General features: G+C 43.5%; 1 protein-coding gene across 9 annotated transcripts in view; it reads right to left on the bottom strand.

Moving 5' to 3' along the window:
• LATS2 (large tumor suppressor kinase 2) overlaps window positions 1–9,514 on the bottom strand; it is a 59,268-nt gene extending 49,754 nt beyond the window's left edge. For 8 of the 9 annotated variants that reach the window (XR_016463373.1, XR_016463375.1, XR_004170151.2 and 5 more), the window contains exons 1-2: window positions 9,319–9,509; window positions 4,596–5,181 (exon numbers count right to left, since the gene is read on the bottom strand). Coding sequence is in view for 3 of the 9 variants with exons in the window: in XM_031615877.2 (XP_031471737.2) it covers window positions 4,596–4,934 (339 nt within the window). In the remaining 6 variants the exon portion in view is untranslated. Of the gene's footprint in view, window positions 1–4,595; window positions 5,182–8,403; window positions 8,608–9,318 lie in introns of all 9 variants that reach the window. The other variant, XM_031615879.2, reaches the window with a different exon arrangement.
• Between the last annotated feature and the right edge of the window lie 10,558 nt (window positions 9,515–20,072).

Below are 20,072 nucleotides of genomic sequence, written 5' to 3'. Positions count from 1 at the left end.
TATCCACAAACACCTCTCCAGTTCTGTGAGATACACTGTAATTAGTGCCCAAAGCACAAATCTTCCCTTTCTGAATGTTCTGATATTAGCACAGGTGGGGTGCTTTATTACAGAGATATTTATTAAAAGCCTCTGGAAGAACTGAAGCATGAGGACTTTCACACTTCACATTCACACAGTTGTTCAGGCTATAGTACGTACTGCATGTTCCCAGAGATATGCAGCCTCTGAAAAATCCTAAAACATCACTGTTAAAAATAGCTGCCCATTCAAGCTGTCTAGAAATCTTCACTCAGAAAGTCCATCATGGCTCAAAGAGAAAGGGTCTGCTTGAGGAAAAGAACTGACAAATGCGTAACATTCCTCAGATCATCCAGAACTGCTGCAGCCCACTCTAAACTACAATGTCAGCGGCTGTTTATGTTCGGAGGAAGTACAGTAAGTACAGTACAGCCCATTCAGGTTGGTGGAATGTCACTGATCATATGCTCAATTGCATCTATTCATTAGAAGAACTCAATGCACAACAGCAGCTGCATTTAGCACTGTGCCCGAGCGCCGTCCAGTTGCCCCAGGTGATTCCAGCAGTTTATCAGTCTGCAGGAGCAACGCTCTGCACCCTCGTGCCCTTGCAGCAACTGCATGTTACACTTTCAAGCCTAAGAAGTTGTATTTAGGAAATAACAGTGTATTACCAGCCCTTCTGGCTTCAAGATTTTGCAACAAATAAGGTCAGGCCTTCTGCAGTTGTGTTCTACAAGTCTCAAAACAATCTGCGCTGTTCTAATCAAAAATGATCAGTACTCACTAGATAATTACTGCTGAAGAGATGACTTCACCAAAGAACAGACAAGCTACTCCACTTGTTTCAGAAGAACTATGATTAATTGTCTGTATATTTTACACACACACACACACACACATATATATATATATATGTATGGATATCTATCTATCTATAGAAGTGTAATCCTGGCATCTGCCACGTCAATAGCAAACTCCCCAAAAGGTTTCTGGAGCCCAACATCACCATGAAACCATAAGCAATACAAACAGCTGAAAACAAACCTTTGTGAAGGAATACGAGCCGTTCAAAAGGTCACATACAATTTCCTAATTGATTGGATGTCTGCACGTGTCACACCTAGAATGACTGTAACTGAAAGATACAAGTTTTGTATTTACCCTGAATTTCACCAGACTCTGTGTACTTGTTAAGTCTACCAGCCAGCCCATAACCAATTTCCTGTCTGCCTGGGTCTTTCACACAGAGGAGAGGAATAAAAGATTATGATGTTTCCTTTTTCTTTAATTAAGCCAATTTTAAATTGATCTTAATTCTACCTCTCTCTGCACCTTCCCTTACCAATTGTCAAAAATCTAACTCCTCATTCCTTTCCACCACTCCCCTCCATCCTTCCAGAAATCCTTAGAATGGCCCAATAAATAAATGGAAGGATGCTGACCCTGGCACAGCATTCACCAGAACAGACCATCACTGCAGCCAGGATTACTGCCCAAAAATACTACCTACAGCACCAAACAGTATCAACTGGAAAACGGAGCTTGCAAAAGATCAAATTTAATGTTAGAGTCATATAACTGAATGTTATAGTTTCTCAACTTCCTAGAACACCCATGATTAGAGCTTCTTAATCTACCTAATCATCAGCTTCAGATGCTTGCAACCACTAAAAGTCTGATTAGTAGTCTGCAAAACAGGATCTGCAGGGCAGGAAGGATAAGATCTTATACTCTGAGGCTTGCTGGAAGGAAAGGCTAAAGTAGGCCATCCATGGGTGAAGTCCTTCCATTCTCACATACTTCTTTCTGGCATTTGAGAAAGTTTGCAGTGGGAAAAAAATAAATATAAAAAAAGAGTCCAGGTCAGAGGGGAAAGACGACAGCAAAGCCCACTTACCAGCCTCACACTAGCACTGGGTCGAGATGTAAATAAAATCATCCTCAAAGAAACTGAAGCTGATTTTACTCTGTTCAGCTGGAGATCCATTAGCTGCCCACTGGACTACAGAAGATGGCCCCATGCTAGAGATTTTGAAGTTTTGATTCAAAGGAGCTTGGAATGGCTGATGAAATTACTTCACATTACACTCTGAAACAGTTCAATTGTTAATTCAAAACAGCACAGGCACTAGGAGGAAAGGAAGAATCTAGATGTAGCAATCAGGGCAGTCACCCTACTCCACTCTCCAGGGCCAGATACCATTCACACCAACTCAAGAAGCTCCATTCATTCACAAAGCTCGGAGAGGGCCAAGCTTCATATGGCCTGGACCCACATCAGGAAACACAGCACTTTCAGACACCAGAATCCAGTTTCAGAATCCCTGCTTGGTCTCTAGCCAAATGTGATCCTGCTTATGCTTAGGTTTTGAACTCAAAACACACCAAAGGGATTGCCCCAGTAAATCCATTCCCATGTAACAAGTCACAGCTGGGGAAGAAAGTTAAATGCTAAGATGGAACAATCACAGCCAGTAAGGAAAAACGCAAAAATGCAGAACCAAGTTAAGAAGGTAGCAAACAATCAGTATTCGTTTTCTGTGCTCTGTAATAAAACCACTGTATCAACATTTAAGGCAAAACAGCTAAAAATATTGCACGTATAGTGCATTACACTATGCTTCATGCCAAGACATTTTAACAGGTGCTTGGGTATTTCTGTTTTATACATTGCTTCACGTTTGTGTGCTGCAGTGCGCTCAAAATGCTTTCCAAGATTTCAACAAGCTTGTTCTGTGTGTGAATGATTTGTCCATGTAACCTACCAAATGCACATTTCCAATCCAGAATCCAGCTGTGCTCATTTAACCTTGGCTCATGTGCACAGGGAGTGTTCTCATCCTGAACAGCTTGGGAAATTTGGAGAGTAGAATTCTAAAAAGCACTGTTTTCATGGCACGCTTAAGGTGACAGCAAAAACTCCAGTTCCACAAGCTGAATTATTGTTCACTACAGCATCTTGTTTCACTGAAATGGAAAGTGGTTCAGTTGTACTGCAGCACTTCTCACTCTGCTCTGCAATCTCTGATTAATCTAGCACAGCATAAACTCTACGGAATAGGAACAGCACTAAACAATGCCTATATAGCTCCAAAGAAATGCAGACTGCCTTGCTACAGAGACTTGGGATACAGCCTAGAAGAGCCAACTGATTAAGTTTCTGCCATGAATGAACGGAGGTTAAATTCTGAAATCAAGGAAATACCAAAGATAGCATGTTAGCTTTAAACACAGTTTACTTCAAGAACTATGAACTGTTTCAGCTTGACAAGCAACTGACATTTAGTCACATGGGGAAAGTTTTTTCCTTCAGCAATGAGAAACTGAACCAGGAACAGCACACTCTTCTCTCAAGAGAGACATTTTGAGTTGTTTTTGGGCAGAGGTGAAAGTCAGTACCAAAACACATCTAAGGTACATGCAGCTAAGCATAAAGAGGCCATGATTTGCTTGCTCCACATGAGTGGTCTTAATTGAGAGCATACAGAGGTTGCTCTGAAAGCAATGCCTCCTATTCACTTCGAAGGAAGCTACAACAGATACAAAGAGCACAATAACACTATTTGATAGCGTTTTGTAGCTGAGAATTTGCTCTCTTTTTCAACAGTCACCACCATTAGTTATGCATTTTTGCCAGTGATGAACAAGAGCATGTCATGCTCATAACAACATGCACCAGTTGAGGTGACCTATTGTTGCCACTGTGGAAATGCACCACCTACTGCCTCACTGTGCTCACAGCCACTGTTTGGTCTCTGTGAACATTCAGCAAGTGCCAATGAATGTCAATGGATGCCGTTTTTTCCCCACATGGAGGAATTCAATGACACCTTTGCTTCATATGCACTTCCGTGTCAGACACCACTGTGTCACACTGCCCCTCTGCTGCCATCTGTCACGCAGCAGCAAAATGCAATGGGATATTGGTGGGAAGGCTCAACCTCTGCTGCCATCCCACCAACACCTGATGTTGTGGACCAAGATAACAAAATAGGAGGTGTTACCTTCAGAGCAGCCTCATATCCCAACACCCATCTCAGGATGATAAAAACAAGCATCTCTGTGCTGAATTCCTTTTCTGAGACAGGGTTACCCTCCTTTGGTGGAAGCAAAGAAGGTAAGGAAGAAAAGGCATGCAACCTATTACACTTGCTCCTTGCAAACAGCAAGTGAGCTTCTTCAAAGAAGACCACATCCATCATTTCTTCCATTTGCTTGTGACAGTGAATAGAGTTTATACATATTAGACCAAATTCCATCTTTATAGTCAGAGTTAAAACTTGCTACACTACTGAGAAGAAAAAAAAAACCCATGCTATCCTGTTAAGCCTTACACATCAAATTAAGAAATCACAGAAGTGCTACAGGTCACAACAACCACTTTCAAAACATGAATTAACCCCACACTCAACAGCAAGTTCATCTGCTCAGCTACACAACTGCCAGAAGATTTGGTGCATTTTTTGCAACTAGCAAACTTGATAACCACCATCAAAATTGTTACCTTAAGACCAAGCACAAATTTATTTTGATCACAGTGACAATTCCCCTCTCTTCAAACTCATACGTACCTGATCACAGCCTGCATTCACCAGCTCCTGGAGCATCTGCCTATTCACTTCAACAGCTGCTGTATTGCTCGACTCGTTAGCAAAAGGTAGCAAAGAATACCTAATTTCTCGTAGAGCTTTCTGATAAGGTCCAAACTTTGCCGTTTGTCTCATCTGTTGCTGCCTTGCAGCATCCTTCCCTACTAATATCTTAGGGTCCAGAGAAGCTTCACTGCCTGGTCCAATCGGCAGTCCCTGACCTGAAGATTTGGATGGCTGCTTTAAACCTTCTCGAATCTCTTGTAACCTTTGTCTGCTGTTTCCAGAATATGTCGTAGCAGGAAAAGTCTTTGGCCTCATTGTTAATCCAGTTTTCTCTGAGCATAAATACAGCTTTATTCTTGGGGAGGTTTTTTTTTTTTAGTTACTTTATTTCTGAAAAGTGTCGCTTAATGGTATCAATTTCTTGTAAACATAAATCCTTCAAAGGGAAGAAGAAAAATGGCAAAATCCTCAAGAGGTTTCTGCCCGCATTTTACTTCAGCTCACGATCTTCACATCTCCTACAGAAAATCCTTGGAGTCATCATTTCACAGACCGACGGTGTCTGAAACAAAAGAAAACAGAAAGCATGTGTAATTAAGTCAATACTGTAAACACCTCCAAAGGGACAGCATGACAATTAATCAAGTGAAAGTGAATCAGTTTAGCCTATTAGGCTGTCACAGCTGGATTCCCATTAATGATGATTATCACTTTATCTGTTTTCAAGAACAGTATTTCAAAAGGCTTTCTTGACATAAAAAAAAGGATTTTTCTTTAAGGCTTAGTTTTGAAAATAAATGAAAATAAAAACCTCAGAAACTACAGAGCTTGAGAATTTCATACACTACCTAATTGTGGCAAGTTTCCCATCCCATTGCATAACCAAATCCTGGACAAGCCTATCCTGTTTCATAATTAGGGAAGAGTATGCTCATGAAACATTTTTCCCCCCACTTAAGATTTTGTTTGTTTTACACTAGCTGAGCTCAGTTTCAAGAGTTTATGAAAAAGACTTATAATGGAAATATTGATGATTCTAGCCATAGCAACTTCTAGCATTTCAATAACAAAGCGACAAGATATTTTGCCATTCCACATGAATGTTCCAGCCAATGTTGAAGGTAAGAATTCTCCCTGGAATTAGAAGAAGGGTTTTGTTTTATTTCTTTGTATTATTATTATTTTTAAAGGGTGCTGGGGTGGGAAAATCAAAACGGTGGTACGTACCTTAACTCTGCCTGATAGGAAAAGACAGGGGAAGGAGCTACTCAGTAACAGCACAAAAGGCTGAAGAAGCTCACGCAGCTCACATAAAACTGAGACACAGCTGTGATACAGCTTCACATCCCTCTTCTGATATGCAGCAGAGGACAGCTATACAACCACTGAGTAGAACTGAGCTACTCTGCAACTTGCAACATCCTTACAACATCAAGAGGTAATCAGAATTCTTTATTTACTTTGTGGCACTGTCATACGTGCCAAACATTATACAAAAATGCATTTCAGAAAAAAGATTGAAAAGTTCGTCACTGATGCCACAAGTTTGCTTCTGCCACCAGTGCCAGCATTTGCAAAGCGACTCTACCCTGCTGCTCCAGCTGCCTCATTGAGAAGGTCAAAATTTTGTCCAGCTGTTTTGAAGCCACCAACACAGAAGCTGGTGAAGCACTGGTACTGGTTGGTCACTCAGAAGTAGAGCAGAACTTCCCACTCAGCCCTCCTCCCCTCTTTATGAAGGGGCTTCACTTCTGCCTCAGTATTTTTTTTTTTTAATATCACAAAAAGCTTCTCCAGAAATAGTCATACACTCCATTCATTGCAATAATGGTTCCTGTGACAGTGACAGCATTCCCAACAAAACAACCTTTTCTTTACACTTACCACCTCCTCTCACAGACAAGCAAACAGATTACGTGAAGGCCAGGAGTCCAGACACACCCCTTGAAGCCCATCATCACCCCCTCATTAGCACAGGGTCTTACTGTCAAGGGAGTCAAGCTCTCCTCTAAACCAAAAACTGAGCACAGGGCAAATTACAGCCAAGTCAGACCCGAGAGTCCTTTATAATAGCTCAGCACTTTGAAATACAGGAGCATAGACTGATCACCTTAGGTACTTTCTACATCTTATGCTTTTAACTAAGCACACCAGGGAAATTTCTGCACAACCTAACAGCAGCCCAGAACCACCCAAGCTGAAAAGCAGCACAGACCTATGCTGAGAGCTCCAGGATCAAACTGCTGGATAGCACACAAAGAAGGGCACACCGGTGGTGCTGATCCATGTTAATCTCTTGCTAACATTTGGATGCACAATTATCTAATGATTACTTCTAACATATTAAAGGTCTTGAATTCTTGACTCAGCACTATAAGGATTTCCTGCAACTTTAACTCATATAAGACTAAGTGGCATAAATCCAAACATGCAAACTGGCACTTAGCAACATTACTTGCTTTAAACACATCACTTGCTTTAAAGAAAACAACAGTACTATCCAAGTTTTGGTATTTTTGCAAAATCAGTTATTAGGCAAGAAAATATGCTTTTGTTATGCTCAACAAAGATAAAACCAACTGAAGGATCATGATGGAATTTTGACTACTTAGAATTTAGCAACAAATAGCACACAGCCTTAGTAAAGTGTTAAAAAGCAAAAGACAGCATCACAGCCTTCTTAGGACATCATAACTTGCTAGCACTTGAAAGATACAGAGCAATTATGTGATCTATGACTGCCCTTCCTTTTCTGACAGCAGCAGGCACCATATGGCTGGGTTTAGGAATCCGGGTTGTTCTTGCTCTTTTCAAACCCTGTGCCAACCCACAGGCCTGGGATGTGCAGGAAGAGTTCCAACCCTCCCCACCTTTTTGCCACAAAGGACTGCCTTCCCACTTACACACATGCTTCACATAAAGAACTGCTGTGACCTTTAGCCTAGGCTTGAGTCTAATAATGCTAGGTCAAGCCAGCTGGCAGCTTCTTCAGCTTGCATTCACAGCACAGCTAAACGAGAAAGCAACGCTGATTGTTCAGGCAGTACCAATGAGAACAGCAACAACAGTAACTTGGAACTGTAGATGTGCTTCATATTTTGCAGAAGGTTGCTTTTTTTTTAAAAAAAAAAAAAAGATATTCAAGAACAGCCAAGAAATCAGGACATTAAGTATTACGGGTAATTTATAAATACAAGCTGCCTGCTTTTTAAAGTCCATGTGCAAATAAAAGGATTATATGCCTCAAAAGAAACAGTGCATCTAAGGATTTGTGACTGTGCATTTGGACATTAAGTAACTGAATCTTAAAACTCACCTTGCCTACTGCATAGATATATCCATAGCCTTATTGCTGATGAGAAGTGATTTCTCAGAATTATTTTTGAGCTTCAAGCCATTTTGATTAGATACTTTTAAGGTGCTGGGTTTCTTTAATTGTTGTGTTTTTTTTTTTCTTGCCAAAATGTTACATGCTCTGTGTTAATTAGAAGCTTGCCTGTTACTCTGAAGAAATAATCTTTTAAATATTTTTAACAACACTAAGTCAGAACAATTTTTGAGTAACTGAGACTTTTTTTCTTCATCTGAGAAATACCAATAGCTGCCCGGCAGCATCCAACCAGCCACGCTGCATTCACATGCTGAAGTCTGCCACCCCAGCACCACTGCCTACTCACTCCCGTTTCTTCATTCAGCAACAGGCTGCAAATGCCAGCGGCTCTGTGGGATAGGACACCGGCAAGAAACTAAAACTCAATTGTGCTTCAGGAGCAAAGTCCCAGACCTTGAGTTGGCAAGCTGCTTCCCAGCCTCCAACTGCGCCGGCACGGTGAGGAACTACTGATGGCTGCAGAATTATGGACTGAAGTTTGAAGGAACGGACGCAGCTGCCTTCTCACTCTCAGTTTGCTGGCATCGCGCTGGGCTTTCTGGCTCGGAAGCACACGAAAACAGCCTGGCCGCTTCGTGCTGGAGGTCTAACGCTAACCTGGGGAAGAGGAGCCAGGAATTTCACCGCGTTACAGACCAGGCTCCCCTTTATAAGCGCACGCACGCTAAAAGCAACAAGAACCAAAAGCAGGGCTTTTCCACAGATCACCCTCCTCTCCTTCTAACGAAACCGTCCCACAGGAACTCGGCGCTCAGCTCCCAGCGCAACGCACGGCCGCGGTCCCGGGGCGGCAGGCAGAGCGCTCTGCGACAACGCGCGGGTCCCGCGGTCGCGGTGGGCGGGCAGGGCCGGGGCCGAGGCGCCGATCCGGGCCGTGACCTTCAGGCCGAGCCGCGGGCCCGGCGGAGCGAGCCGAGGCGGACGGAACGCGGCACCTCCGCGCAGCCCCGCGGGAGGGTCGGGCCCGGACCGAAGCCCCCGGAGCCCCGGAGCCGCTCCCCCCGCCGGCGGAGAGCTCCCGGGAGGAGCCCCGGCCGCGCGCTGCGCGCAGGACCCGGGGCCGAGCCCGAGGGGTCGCCCCGCGACGGACCGTCAGACGGCGTCCGGACAGCGGCGAGGCCCGGGGGGGTGGGGCGGGGTGACGGGACGCGACGGCCCCCGAGCCCCCCTTCCGCACGAGGGACAGCCGCCCGCCCCGGGCTCCAACTTTCCCCTCAGTGAAGCGAAGCATCCGGGGTGGAAGTCCAGGGGCGGCCAGGCTGGGGGGAAGAGCCGCACCGCCGCGCCCTTCCTCGCTCTCCGCCTCACCTCCTCGGGGCGCCGTCCCGGCTCCGTCACGCAGCGCTGCGGCGGCGGCCCCGACGGCGCGGGCCGCTCTCCATCTCCGTCCGCCTCGGCCGTCCCGGGCGCAGTGCGGGGCGCAGTCGGGACATTCGCTACATTGTTAGCATTCCTCGCGTGTCACGTGACCGCGCGCCCGCGTCATTCCACTCTCCCCCCCTCCGCCCCTCCCGCCACATACCAGCGGGGGGAGGGGCCTCGGGCGGAGGGCGGGAACGGCCGCTGGGGCTGCGGCTGGGGCTGCCTGAGGAGAGGCGGCGGGGCGCGCCGGGCGGCGGGAGGGGTTTGTCCTCCGCCCCTCGCTGTGTTTACAGGCACCATGTGGCACTTCCCCACCTCACAAAAACTTCGCCCGTCTCACAAACTGTTCACCGTCTCGCCATCTTCTCCCCCGCTCCTTCATCTCGACGGATTCGCACCAACTTTCTTAAAGAAAATAAAAAATTAAAAAAAAAATTAAAAAAAAGCGCCCTGAAACGGTCTCCAAGGGATGCTGGCATCGCTGTCCCGGTTGTGGCGGTGGCTGTGTCGTCCCATCCGCTGGCCGAGGGTTTCGGGGGCAGAAGGAGGCTGTGAGGAGAATGGCGCTGCCGGCTGTGGGGAGCTGCAGGCAGGGCTGAGTGCTGCCGTCGGCGCTCGCTGTGCCCCCACGCTCGTTTCAATCGTACATATTGCTGTAAATCTGTTACCCGTCCTTAGATTTCTATCTAAAATCACACACACAAGACTTGACATCAGTGCCTATTTGGTCTTCTTAAGGGCTGGGACTGATCTTTTTGGGGGGTTGCTTACTTTTAGTGTATTTTTTTCATGCACAAAGAGGAGGAGGTGATGAAGTGCCAGAGGAGGACAGCCAGGGAATGAACATCTGGATCAGAAATTCAGGCCCAAGCTGCAAAAGGATTTTTGGATGCAAAGTTCATATTTGAGCTCATTACAGATGGAACTGCCTGGACCCAAGCCTGTTTTTCATGAAGTATTCTGATTTTAGAGATCTTTGCGGTCTGTAATAAGGACAATTGTCAACTAAGAACAACTCCCCACAAAACGGACCAATGTTTGGATCTGGGAAGGCTCCTCCCGTGTGGCAGGACACTAGCAATAATCAGGGAGTGCTAATATGGAGTAAAAACATCAGAAAGTAACCTCCCCTGTACACATGTATATACAGTTAGATCATTAACACAGGAGAAGCCTTCCATGCTGAAATAAAACTTCAAAATCCTTGAAATCCCATTGCAAAGTTGGGAGTAGGAGCTCCCTGCCTGACTTGTTGCTGAGGCTCTCTGCTCAGCAAGGAAAGCTTTGCTGTGTGAAGGTATGTGTTGGTCTGTGAACTTAGGATGCATAGTTGTCTTCAATTATGTGCACAGTCCCACTGCCTTCAACAGAGCAAGTATAAAGAGACTATGCTTGACTGTCTTTCCAGGATGGGAGATATATTTATAGTTTTTTCCTAAGCTACAGGGATTATTTTTGTGAGTAATGTTACCTATGGATGGTCCTATCTAAGGATATTTCCTTAAGATTGTTTATCGTCTTTTTTTTAAATGTCCTTCCTGCAAACTGTCAACAGTGCTTAAAAACTATGTGTGGAAGGAGAAGAGAGTGAATGTTATGTGATGGCAAGTAGACTGTGGTATTTCACAAGAGAAAAATGCAGCCTGCTGCACAGAAATTGTTTAGTGTCTCATCTGAGGGCAGCCAGTTACTGTATATAAATTACTGTCGGAATTTCAATAGTGTCATTGACTGGAATATATTGCATGGGGTGGGGGAAGGAGGAAACCTCTGGCTCCTCCGAAGGAAGCTAAAGAAACCCATCAGGTTCAGAATGGACTCCAGTGTTGGCAGAATATTTCTGGATAATGTGGTTCATTTTGCAATCTTCAAATACCTGCTGTACTGAAGTAAATTTTAAATGATATGACAGATGCAGCATGGCTTCATTTTCTGAATTACTGTTGTGCTTAACCGATGAAGCATAGCAACATGATTGCCCAAACCAGAGATTGCTCAATGCCTTAAGACCTTTTCCCAACAAAATTCAGGCTGGCTTAAAGGAACAGCATCAAGATAAAAATTGCCTACTCTTATTTCATAAGATTTGGTTGTCATCCACGTTCTTGTATCTAGGTAAAACAGATATTTTCATTTATTTTCCTCCATCAGGCTGTTTGTTTTCCTTTAACATTCCAATCCACCTGGGAATGAAATTCAGCTGCACTATTTCACCTCCTGGTTCCAGTCAGCTGCACTTTCTGAATTTCATGCATTTGCACAGAGCTGGTGGTTTGAATTCCCAGCAGCAGCAGCAGCAGCAGGTACAGGGGAGATGGATTGCATCTGCTTCCACGAAGTAACTGTATTCAGCTCGTTCACTGCTTATAAGAAAACTCTTCATGCTGTTTCTGCCTTTAGAAAATCAGACTGTTTAAAATCAAGTTCCTTGAAAATATGAAGGAAATGGAATTTGGTTGGGTTGTAGCATGATACAACAGCTCTGTGAGAACATGATTTGATCTCTAAGTTTTTGGGGATGACTGTAGATCCATCAAGTCTTTCATCCCAGCTGTGCCCTACTGAACAAGGTATTGCCACAGGGAAAGATGCACATAAAAAGAGCAACACAATATGTCTGTACGAGCAAATCCACTTACAGCTAGACCACGAGATAATAATCTGCCGTGAGTAAGGGTCAGTGTGTTTATTCATGGCTCCACTAAAGTGAGTGAGTCTGCTGGATGTATGATGACTACAGCATCTAGTTCTTGACTTGTCTTAGCAGCTGTCTACTGTGCTGTTAGGTATGGTGGGAAAGAGCACAGCTCCATGGCTCCACATTCTTTCCACCCACCTGAGACAGCAAGAGAGGCAGGAGCTCTGTGCAGCTCTCTCCCATTCTCTCACATCGAATGCAATGAATCGCCTTCTCCCCTCACTGTTCTCTTGTATCACTGTTAGATGGGCAAAGGTGTGAGTCTTCCTGAATTATTATATTTGCAACCAATTACCAAATCATGCTGCTAAAAATACTCCTAGCAACCAAGCAATTGTGATGTGTGTGGATGAATCTTTTCTTTATGCAGTAGTGGTAGTCAACAAAACCTTGAACTCATTCAGAAAGTTTGTGAAAGATGAAGGAAGATCATCAGATATGCCTGGTTGTCTGCTAGAGTAATACACACAAAGTAATTACAAACATATGTATGAGCATACTCAAAGAATTTGTTGATAGCAACATCCTTCACTAGGAAATGTCTAGAACCAAATTACTATGATATGCAGTGAACAATGTACAAGGAAAAAGGACTTAGGTAAACAGCACTGACATGTTCTCGTTTTAATACATCTATTTTGTTTGCAGAGTGATAATAGGAAATCATTCTTCCCAAATCTCCAATGCTAAACCAGTTAGAAACAGGCATTCTGAGTCCAATACAGTATAGACAACACAACCTGTGAGTAAATATAATGTGTTTAATGGTAGTGAGAATTAACATTAATGGCAAAGATAGGTTCAGTGACTGGATAGGTGAAAAACTAAGTTGTAACTGCAGTTTAGATAAGCTCATTTATTTTTATCATGATTATGTCTACGAGATCTATCATCAAACTTATTTTTAATGGAAAGGAGTAGAGAATATAAGAATTGAAATTTGATTTCTACACAAAATGGGAGAATTAGGGCAAAGCTTGCTTTGAAACTGACTCAGCTTTGCAGAGGAAACACAAACCCGGGTTTACTTCATTGGCAAAGGCATTGTGGATGCTCAGACTGTCTTTATGACCCCCATATAGAGGGTTCAACACTGAATTTCACAAAGATCCATGTTCCTATGTACTCTGCCCCCAGCCCCGCACTTGGTGTCAATCATTGACTTCAACCAGAGACCGAAAGGGTGGCAGGAATGTCGTGAGTCTGTGTGGAATTTCACCAACAGCAGCCAGCTCTGCTCTCCATTTGGGAATCAGTCGGCCAACTTTTCAAGTCCTTACAGTCAGCTTGGTGACATTCCTTTCTTCAGATGCAGTGCAGATGGCTTTTGAACACCACAGCCAACCAATTCTAAACTGTTAGGAAATGTTTTTACACATCCATAGGCAGTGCCCTTCTCATCCTGGAGAAAATGAGAAGAGGGAAATGCAGGATATACGAAGCCCTGGCATCTGGTGAGGGCATCCAGTAGCCATCAATCTGGCCTGTAATTGTCTTTTCATCAAAGGTCTGCACAGTTGCTGTTAGCTTCTCCCAGCATAAACAACACCCCCAGCATGGCGCTGCCCTTCCTGCCACAGACGCAGAAATGATTCACTCTCCAGACAGATAGAAAAGGTGTGGGAGGAACACAAGTCCTAGTGTGGTGCAAAATGCAAGGAACTCTGGAACTGGTGAGGACAAGGTAACTGTACAAATTGCCTGTGTAGAGAGGTAAAGAGTAGGAAAAAAATGAGGGAACTGTGGGGAGCACTGAAGGAACTAATGAAGCACTTTTCTTCTCCAGTATATGGGAGAAGAAAATCCAAAGGAATTTCCAGAGTCATTAGTACAAAGGTTAAAGCTGGGGAGCAGGAAGCTCCTAGTGAAGCATGGGATGGGAAAGCAGCAGCGGGGCATGTGGGGAGGAATGAACCACGTGTACAGTCTCCATGAACCCATGGAGACTATAAACTGACTCCTGTCCTTACCATATATCAGTGCAAGAATGTTTTGCAACCAGAGACCATCCAACACCTCAAAAGGGTGATAACTCTAATAGAACATTTCCTATTGGTGCCACTGGTAATGAGGTCTGTTGAGACAAAGGAAGCACATTTCAGCTTTTCTCCATCCACTCACACATTTTGAGACTGCCAGCATATCTTTTTGCATCTGCACCTCATTTTCCCTGTCTGTTAGGAAAACGGAATGATTCCCACATCTTGGAAGGACTAAGAAATCTCCGGATGAGTAGCTCCTTCTGTGTGCTATCATTATTTTAAATTGATGCCTCAAAGCCCACTGGCATAGTTTGGCATTGATTTAAAGGAAGTCTGTATTTGTTTCTCTGATAATTTACTGTACCTACTTTGATGGTCTGCTATTAAAGTCCTTTGTAGCTCTACCCACTAGAAAACTAATTATTTTTTAAAGTAGTACTCTCTCCTATTTGTGTTAGATTGATCTATACAATTTAAAAAACTATTGACTGCTAAGGAATTTATATTGCCATCTTTATAACTAACTGCACATATTTTCAAGTGAGCCTATCAAGAAAAGCATGCATTTAATGTTTTTCAGCTGTTAACCTGAACCGAGTGTTTTGTTGTTTTCTGTTACCAGCGTGGAATGCAGAATAAGAAATCTCTTTCCAGTGATTTAACTGGTTTACAGGAAACATAAACTCTGGAAAGCAGAAAAGATGTCTCATTTCATGAGAACACAGACATAAGTTATTATGTCAGTGTAAAATTACAGATAGCTTTATCCACTGAATAGCTCACACATAAAGGAAATCTGAGATATTTTAGATAAAACCCTTAGAGAAGAGACAAAGATGACTCACACGAGAGAGACTGTAATCTACTCAAAAGAAACCCAAATAGCTTTCTTTAAGGTGAGTACTTTCATTTAGTTACCTGCTTGCAATTAATGCCTGGTTAGTAAAGCTAAATGTTACATTTCCCGAAAACACCACAAGAAATGTATCTACTAGATGGCTCACCAGAAAAACCTGATGGAAGTCTGCTAATTTAGCAGCCCTGCCTGCGGCAGGGGGATTGGAGCTTGATAATCCTTGAGGTCCCTTCCAATCCAAGCCATTCTGTGATTCTATGATTAATCGGAAGATTGTCAGCAAAATGTCATACAGATGCAACTGTCACAGCAGAGGGGACACACGCAACCGCCCAGCTCAGATTCTCAGGGTTAGTTAGGAACCAATGTCCGTTTGGTTGCAAACTACAGTGAGTCACAAAACCATTACCACAATCCTAACCCTTCTCACAGCAAAGTCACCAAGACCTTTTCAGGAAGCCTCACGGTGTTTGCCTCTTAGAAACTGATATAGATCCTCCTTGTCCTAAGACAAGGCTGAAGTTACTGCTAGAGAGAATAAAGGTACTAACCAGGGATTTCAACATGGCTGTCAGTCCAGTATCCTTGAAAATTAAAACTAGGTATGTTACCAGCATCCCAACTTAGAGACATATAAATGGTGCCCTTCCACCCAAAGGGTAGAATTGAGTCAAAAGTTAGCACTTCTAATGGGCTGCCTTATCAGAAGCAATAGAAGGAAGAGCAATACTTCAGAAAAGGACATCCTGCGAGAAAGTGTCAGATCAGATACCGTTTGAACACATTTCAGGTTCCCAACATAATGCACGTTTTAGGCTAGATGTGGGACTCAGAGGAAAGCATTCTTCTAAGATGTTATCAGATCTGACAGAGTCTATAGAAGCAGGGAAATATAGTAGGAAGATTATCAGAAAAATAGTGACCATGGTAATGAGCTTTGGATCAGATCTTTCAACAAGACTTGGCTCTTTCCCTGTAAGCCTTGTTATTATGACTAAATCTGCTCAAAAGGAAAAGATAATAATAGCATATAATTTCTACTGATTAAATCCTGAGAGGAAACTGAATATAAAACAGAGTAAAGGAAGAGATGGGATAAAAAATGGGCACTGGCATGTGTTCAGAACTACTATTAATGTGTATTCAAAGATAATTAAAATAATAGTACAGATGGGCATGGAAGTACAACTGCGGATAAGAAGAAGACACATAGTTCAGAGGAAGAGAACTAGACAGATTGCAGATAGATTGACATCAGCAATGCACAGTGAAGAAGGGAGAGCCAATATAAAACAGGAAAGTCAAACTGTAAGAGAGATTTACCTCTTTTACAGTTAACATACACACTGAAATAGACCACAGTGGAAACCGGTATAGAGGTCAGCTATAGACAGAACTGATGAGCTTTTTTTTAAAAAAAAAACTGTTTGTGTCTGTTTTTATGAAGTCTGGTTTTGTATGGAACTGTGGGAAATAGCTGACAGAAGTGACCATGAGTTAAGTAAGGCCATGTTAATACAAGGCAACTGCACACAGGGAACAGACACTAAGCAAGAACATTGCAGACAAGCATGGGTCAAGTATTAGTTAAAAAATACTCCAATTGCTCTTGAAAAATGCATAACAAGAGACTTTCTTTAGAGCAGTGATGATACCTCTACAGATAAAACAGACAGAGAAGACTATAGGAGAAACACAGCTAGGCTACACAAATGTTCATGAGGAATGCAGCATTCAATGGCAAAGCCAGGAACAGAATTCCCATCTCCCAGATTATGAGCAGCCATTGGGTCGTGCTGTTAGTAAACAAGTAATGAAGGGACAACAAGCATGAGGAGTCATGCATGAGAAGGGTCGTCCAGTCTCATGGTTCCAGGCTGTTGTCTGGACACAAAGCTCTAGGGGTTATCTATAGGACTTAGGTCTTGTCCTTGGCAATCTGCAGAAGTTCTCATACTCTCTGCCTTTGACACTCCTTTGACACACAGTCATTTTCAGTTGTGCTGTAAGCCCAGTGCTGTGTCTCATTATCCTAAATAAATTGCCTTTCATGGCAGTAGTGCCAATTGTGCTGGCCTTGTACTGGGTACCTGTCACAGCTGTTTGGTGCCATAAGCTCTCCTGCTCAAACTCTGCCAGCAGAAGTGACAGGTGCTCAGAGCCGAGAGGGGCTCCAGAGGCAGCCTTGCCTGTTTGGACTGCCTGTGGGAAGGAAGCAAAGTGACAGCTTGTCAAGGCACCTCAAAGCAGCACAAGAAACCCCTGCCAACAAACCTCATGTATTTTCTTGGAAGAGAGAGAAAGACTGAGCAGAGGAAAAGCTACAATCACACCTCTGTGTGTTCGTTCTGGGAGCTGAGGTCCTGTGTGCTTTGCACTTGTTTACATATCTTTATCAGCAAAGAAGGATGCCAGAAAACCGAGAGAAGGTGTTTACCATTTTCTGTTAGATCAGTCACTTGCATGAATAAAATGACGTGGCCGGAACCCTACAGATCAGTATAATCACAACCAGGACGGATGGGTGGGGGCAACTATCTCCATAGTCTGGCCTTTGCATTAGAAACATAAAACTGTGTGTTGAGTCTTGTTGTCTGTAAAGTTTTATGAAAATTGGGCCCAGGACTACAGCCCCTAAAATGTTGTGGGGAAATTCTGAGTGACATCTGCATAGGAGACTGTGAATGTGAAAAACCTCCAACAGTCTATAATGCTCTACTAGAATATGATCAGAGGGTAATATGGCTCAAAAACAGTGTCCAAAACGAAAGACATTTCACTCTAAACATGTTTCACAGTTGTGTATCCCTGTTAGATGACTATAATTATCACTGCTTGTCTCCTGTTTTTCCACACGGTCTTTCAGCCTACAGCCATTTTGAACTTTCTTCCCACACTGGCCACTGCTTTTACCAATACACACTCGTTCATCTAAAAAGCTCCACAGCAATCCTAGACACATTTACAAATGTGTGCTTGTTCTTTTGGTCTCTGCTTTATATTACATTTGCATACTGTGTTAAGAGCTCATAAAATCTGAAGACTACAATTAAAAAAAAACACAACCTTTCAGTGTCAGGGGTGGTTTTTTTCATCACCAGTCACTAAAAGTCACTGCAGGATAGATAAGAGGTGATTTGCAAATAATTGAAATACAGAATTTAGTCACAATGAGAATCACAAGTTGCCTGTTGCTGTAACATTTTAAATAAGTAGAGTCTTCTGTGAATCTTGGAAAACCAGAATCCCAAATATAGTAGTATTATTATCCTGTAAATCAAAGTGAATAGAGACACATCAGTCGCAACAAATTGTTTTCAAGCACCATCTCACCAGGGCTGAAAAATACTTCAAGAGGCCCTTGTTTCTCTGTCACCATGACTACAAATCTTGGTGCCCCCGCCATGCCTTGCTCCAGGTGCTGTGAATTCAGGTATTTACAGTTACTCCCCATGCTCTTTGCACTCCCTTCAGCCTCATAAAAACAGTCTTATTTCTCTTTCATCTGTTTTCCCCTACTAAGATGATTACATGTAACTCCAAGTGCTAACACACTGCACCAAGCCCTTGCTGTGTATGTAGCAATGGGGCAGGCTCAGGATACATCATGAGCTTCTGTGCACACCGAGTCTGTTTGAATATCCCCTGAATATGTAGCAATACAGATGTGCAAATTTCAAGTTACGGCTTTTTAAGAAGCCTTCTACAATGCTGTGAAATCCAAGCAAACTCTGCTTTTGTGCGTCACAAGTATTTCCTTGGCCACTTAGCATTTCAGAGACATTGCAGTTTTCCACTTTGTGCCCATTTACTGTAAACGCTCATCTTGACAGAGGAGAGGGGACACTGAACAGCTGCACTGTGCAACTGGGCTGGGTATCTGTCTGGAGGCTCCTCAGACACCACACTGCTAATGGTGCCACTCTTCTCCCATTTTCTGCCTCTGTATCTGGTGAGAGAGTGATTTTATGTCTTGTCCGTGACTGACAGTTTCATACCCATGCTGTTGTTGCTGTTGTTTTAAATTTTCTTCTCCCAAAGTCCTTGCTCCTACTACCTTCTTTTTTCTTTTTTTTTTCTTTTTTTTCCAAATGTAAAAGGAACAGTTCTCGCTAAATCTGCTTTCAGTACTTTCTTTTATGCTTTTATTTTCTGTCTTAGTATCTTCTCAAAGTGGCCCTTGCTTTTTTATCACCAGGTCTACAATTTTTTTACGTGTTTTGCCCATTCCTTTCTTCAGCAGCTGCAATTTGCATAGTTACACTGCAGGTTCTCCTGTACTCCCTTTAGCCTTACTTAAAGGTTAATCTACATTCTTTTCCCCCACGCTTTAAGGACACATCTCATTTCTTAATCCTTTCTTTGGCTTCCTGCCTCCTCACTCACAAGGAGCATTCTCTTCTTTGGAGTTTCCTCTCTTTTTGCTCCATTCCCCTCCCTTGCTTCCTGAGAGCCTCCTGAGCTCTCTTTGCCACAACACCTCTGGGCTCCTCTCAGCCACTCTTCTTTAGCCTGTGTTTATTTTGGTAGCTGCATGTGTGTACAGTGAAGTAATATCAATTTTAAGGAGAGAAGAACTTAGAACTGGTTGATTCCCTGACTTCTATAGGTCATCATAGAATCATAGAATCATAGAACTGCTCAGGTTGGAAAGGTCCTCAAAGATCATCAGGTCCAACCGCAACCTGACCAAACCACCCTAACTAACAACTGTCTGCTAAATCATGTCCCTGAGCACCACATCCAAATGGATTTTAAACACATCCAGGGATGGTGACTCAACCCCTCCCTGGGCAGCCTATTCCAGTGCTTAACAACCCTTTCTGTAAAGAAGTGTTTCCTATTATCCAACCTAAACTTACACTGGTGCAACCTGAGGCCATTTCCCCTCGTCCTGTCACCTGTCACCAGTGAGAAGAGACCAGCCCCGCTCTTGCTGTAAGCACCTTTCAGGTATTGGAAGAGAGCAATAATGTCTCCCCTCAGCCTCCATTTCCCCAGCCTGAGCAGCCCCAGTTCCTTCAGTCCCTCCTCATAGGCCATATTCTCTAAGCCCTTCACAAGCCTTGTTGTCCTTCTTTGGACCTGCACCATGTCCTTTCAGTATTGAGGTGCCCAAAACTGAACACAGTACTCGAGGTGAGGCCTCACCAGCACCGAGTAG

Source organism: Phasianus colchicus, chromosome 1 (genome assembly GCF_987193195.1).
Source record: "Phasianus colchicus chromosome 1, bPhaCol1.hap1.1, whole genome shotgun sequence".
In the NCBI taxonomy this organism is placed as follows: Eukaryota; Metazoa; Chordata; class Aves; order Galliformes; family Phasianidae; genus Phasianus; species Phasianus colchicus.
The sequence above is the reverse complement of the archived record's forward strand: the minus strand, read 5'-3'. Positions and strand labels throughout refer to the sequence as shown.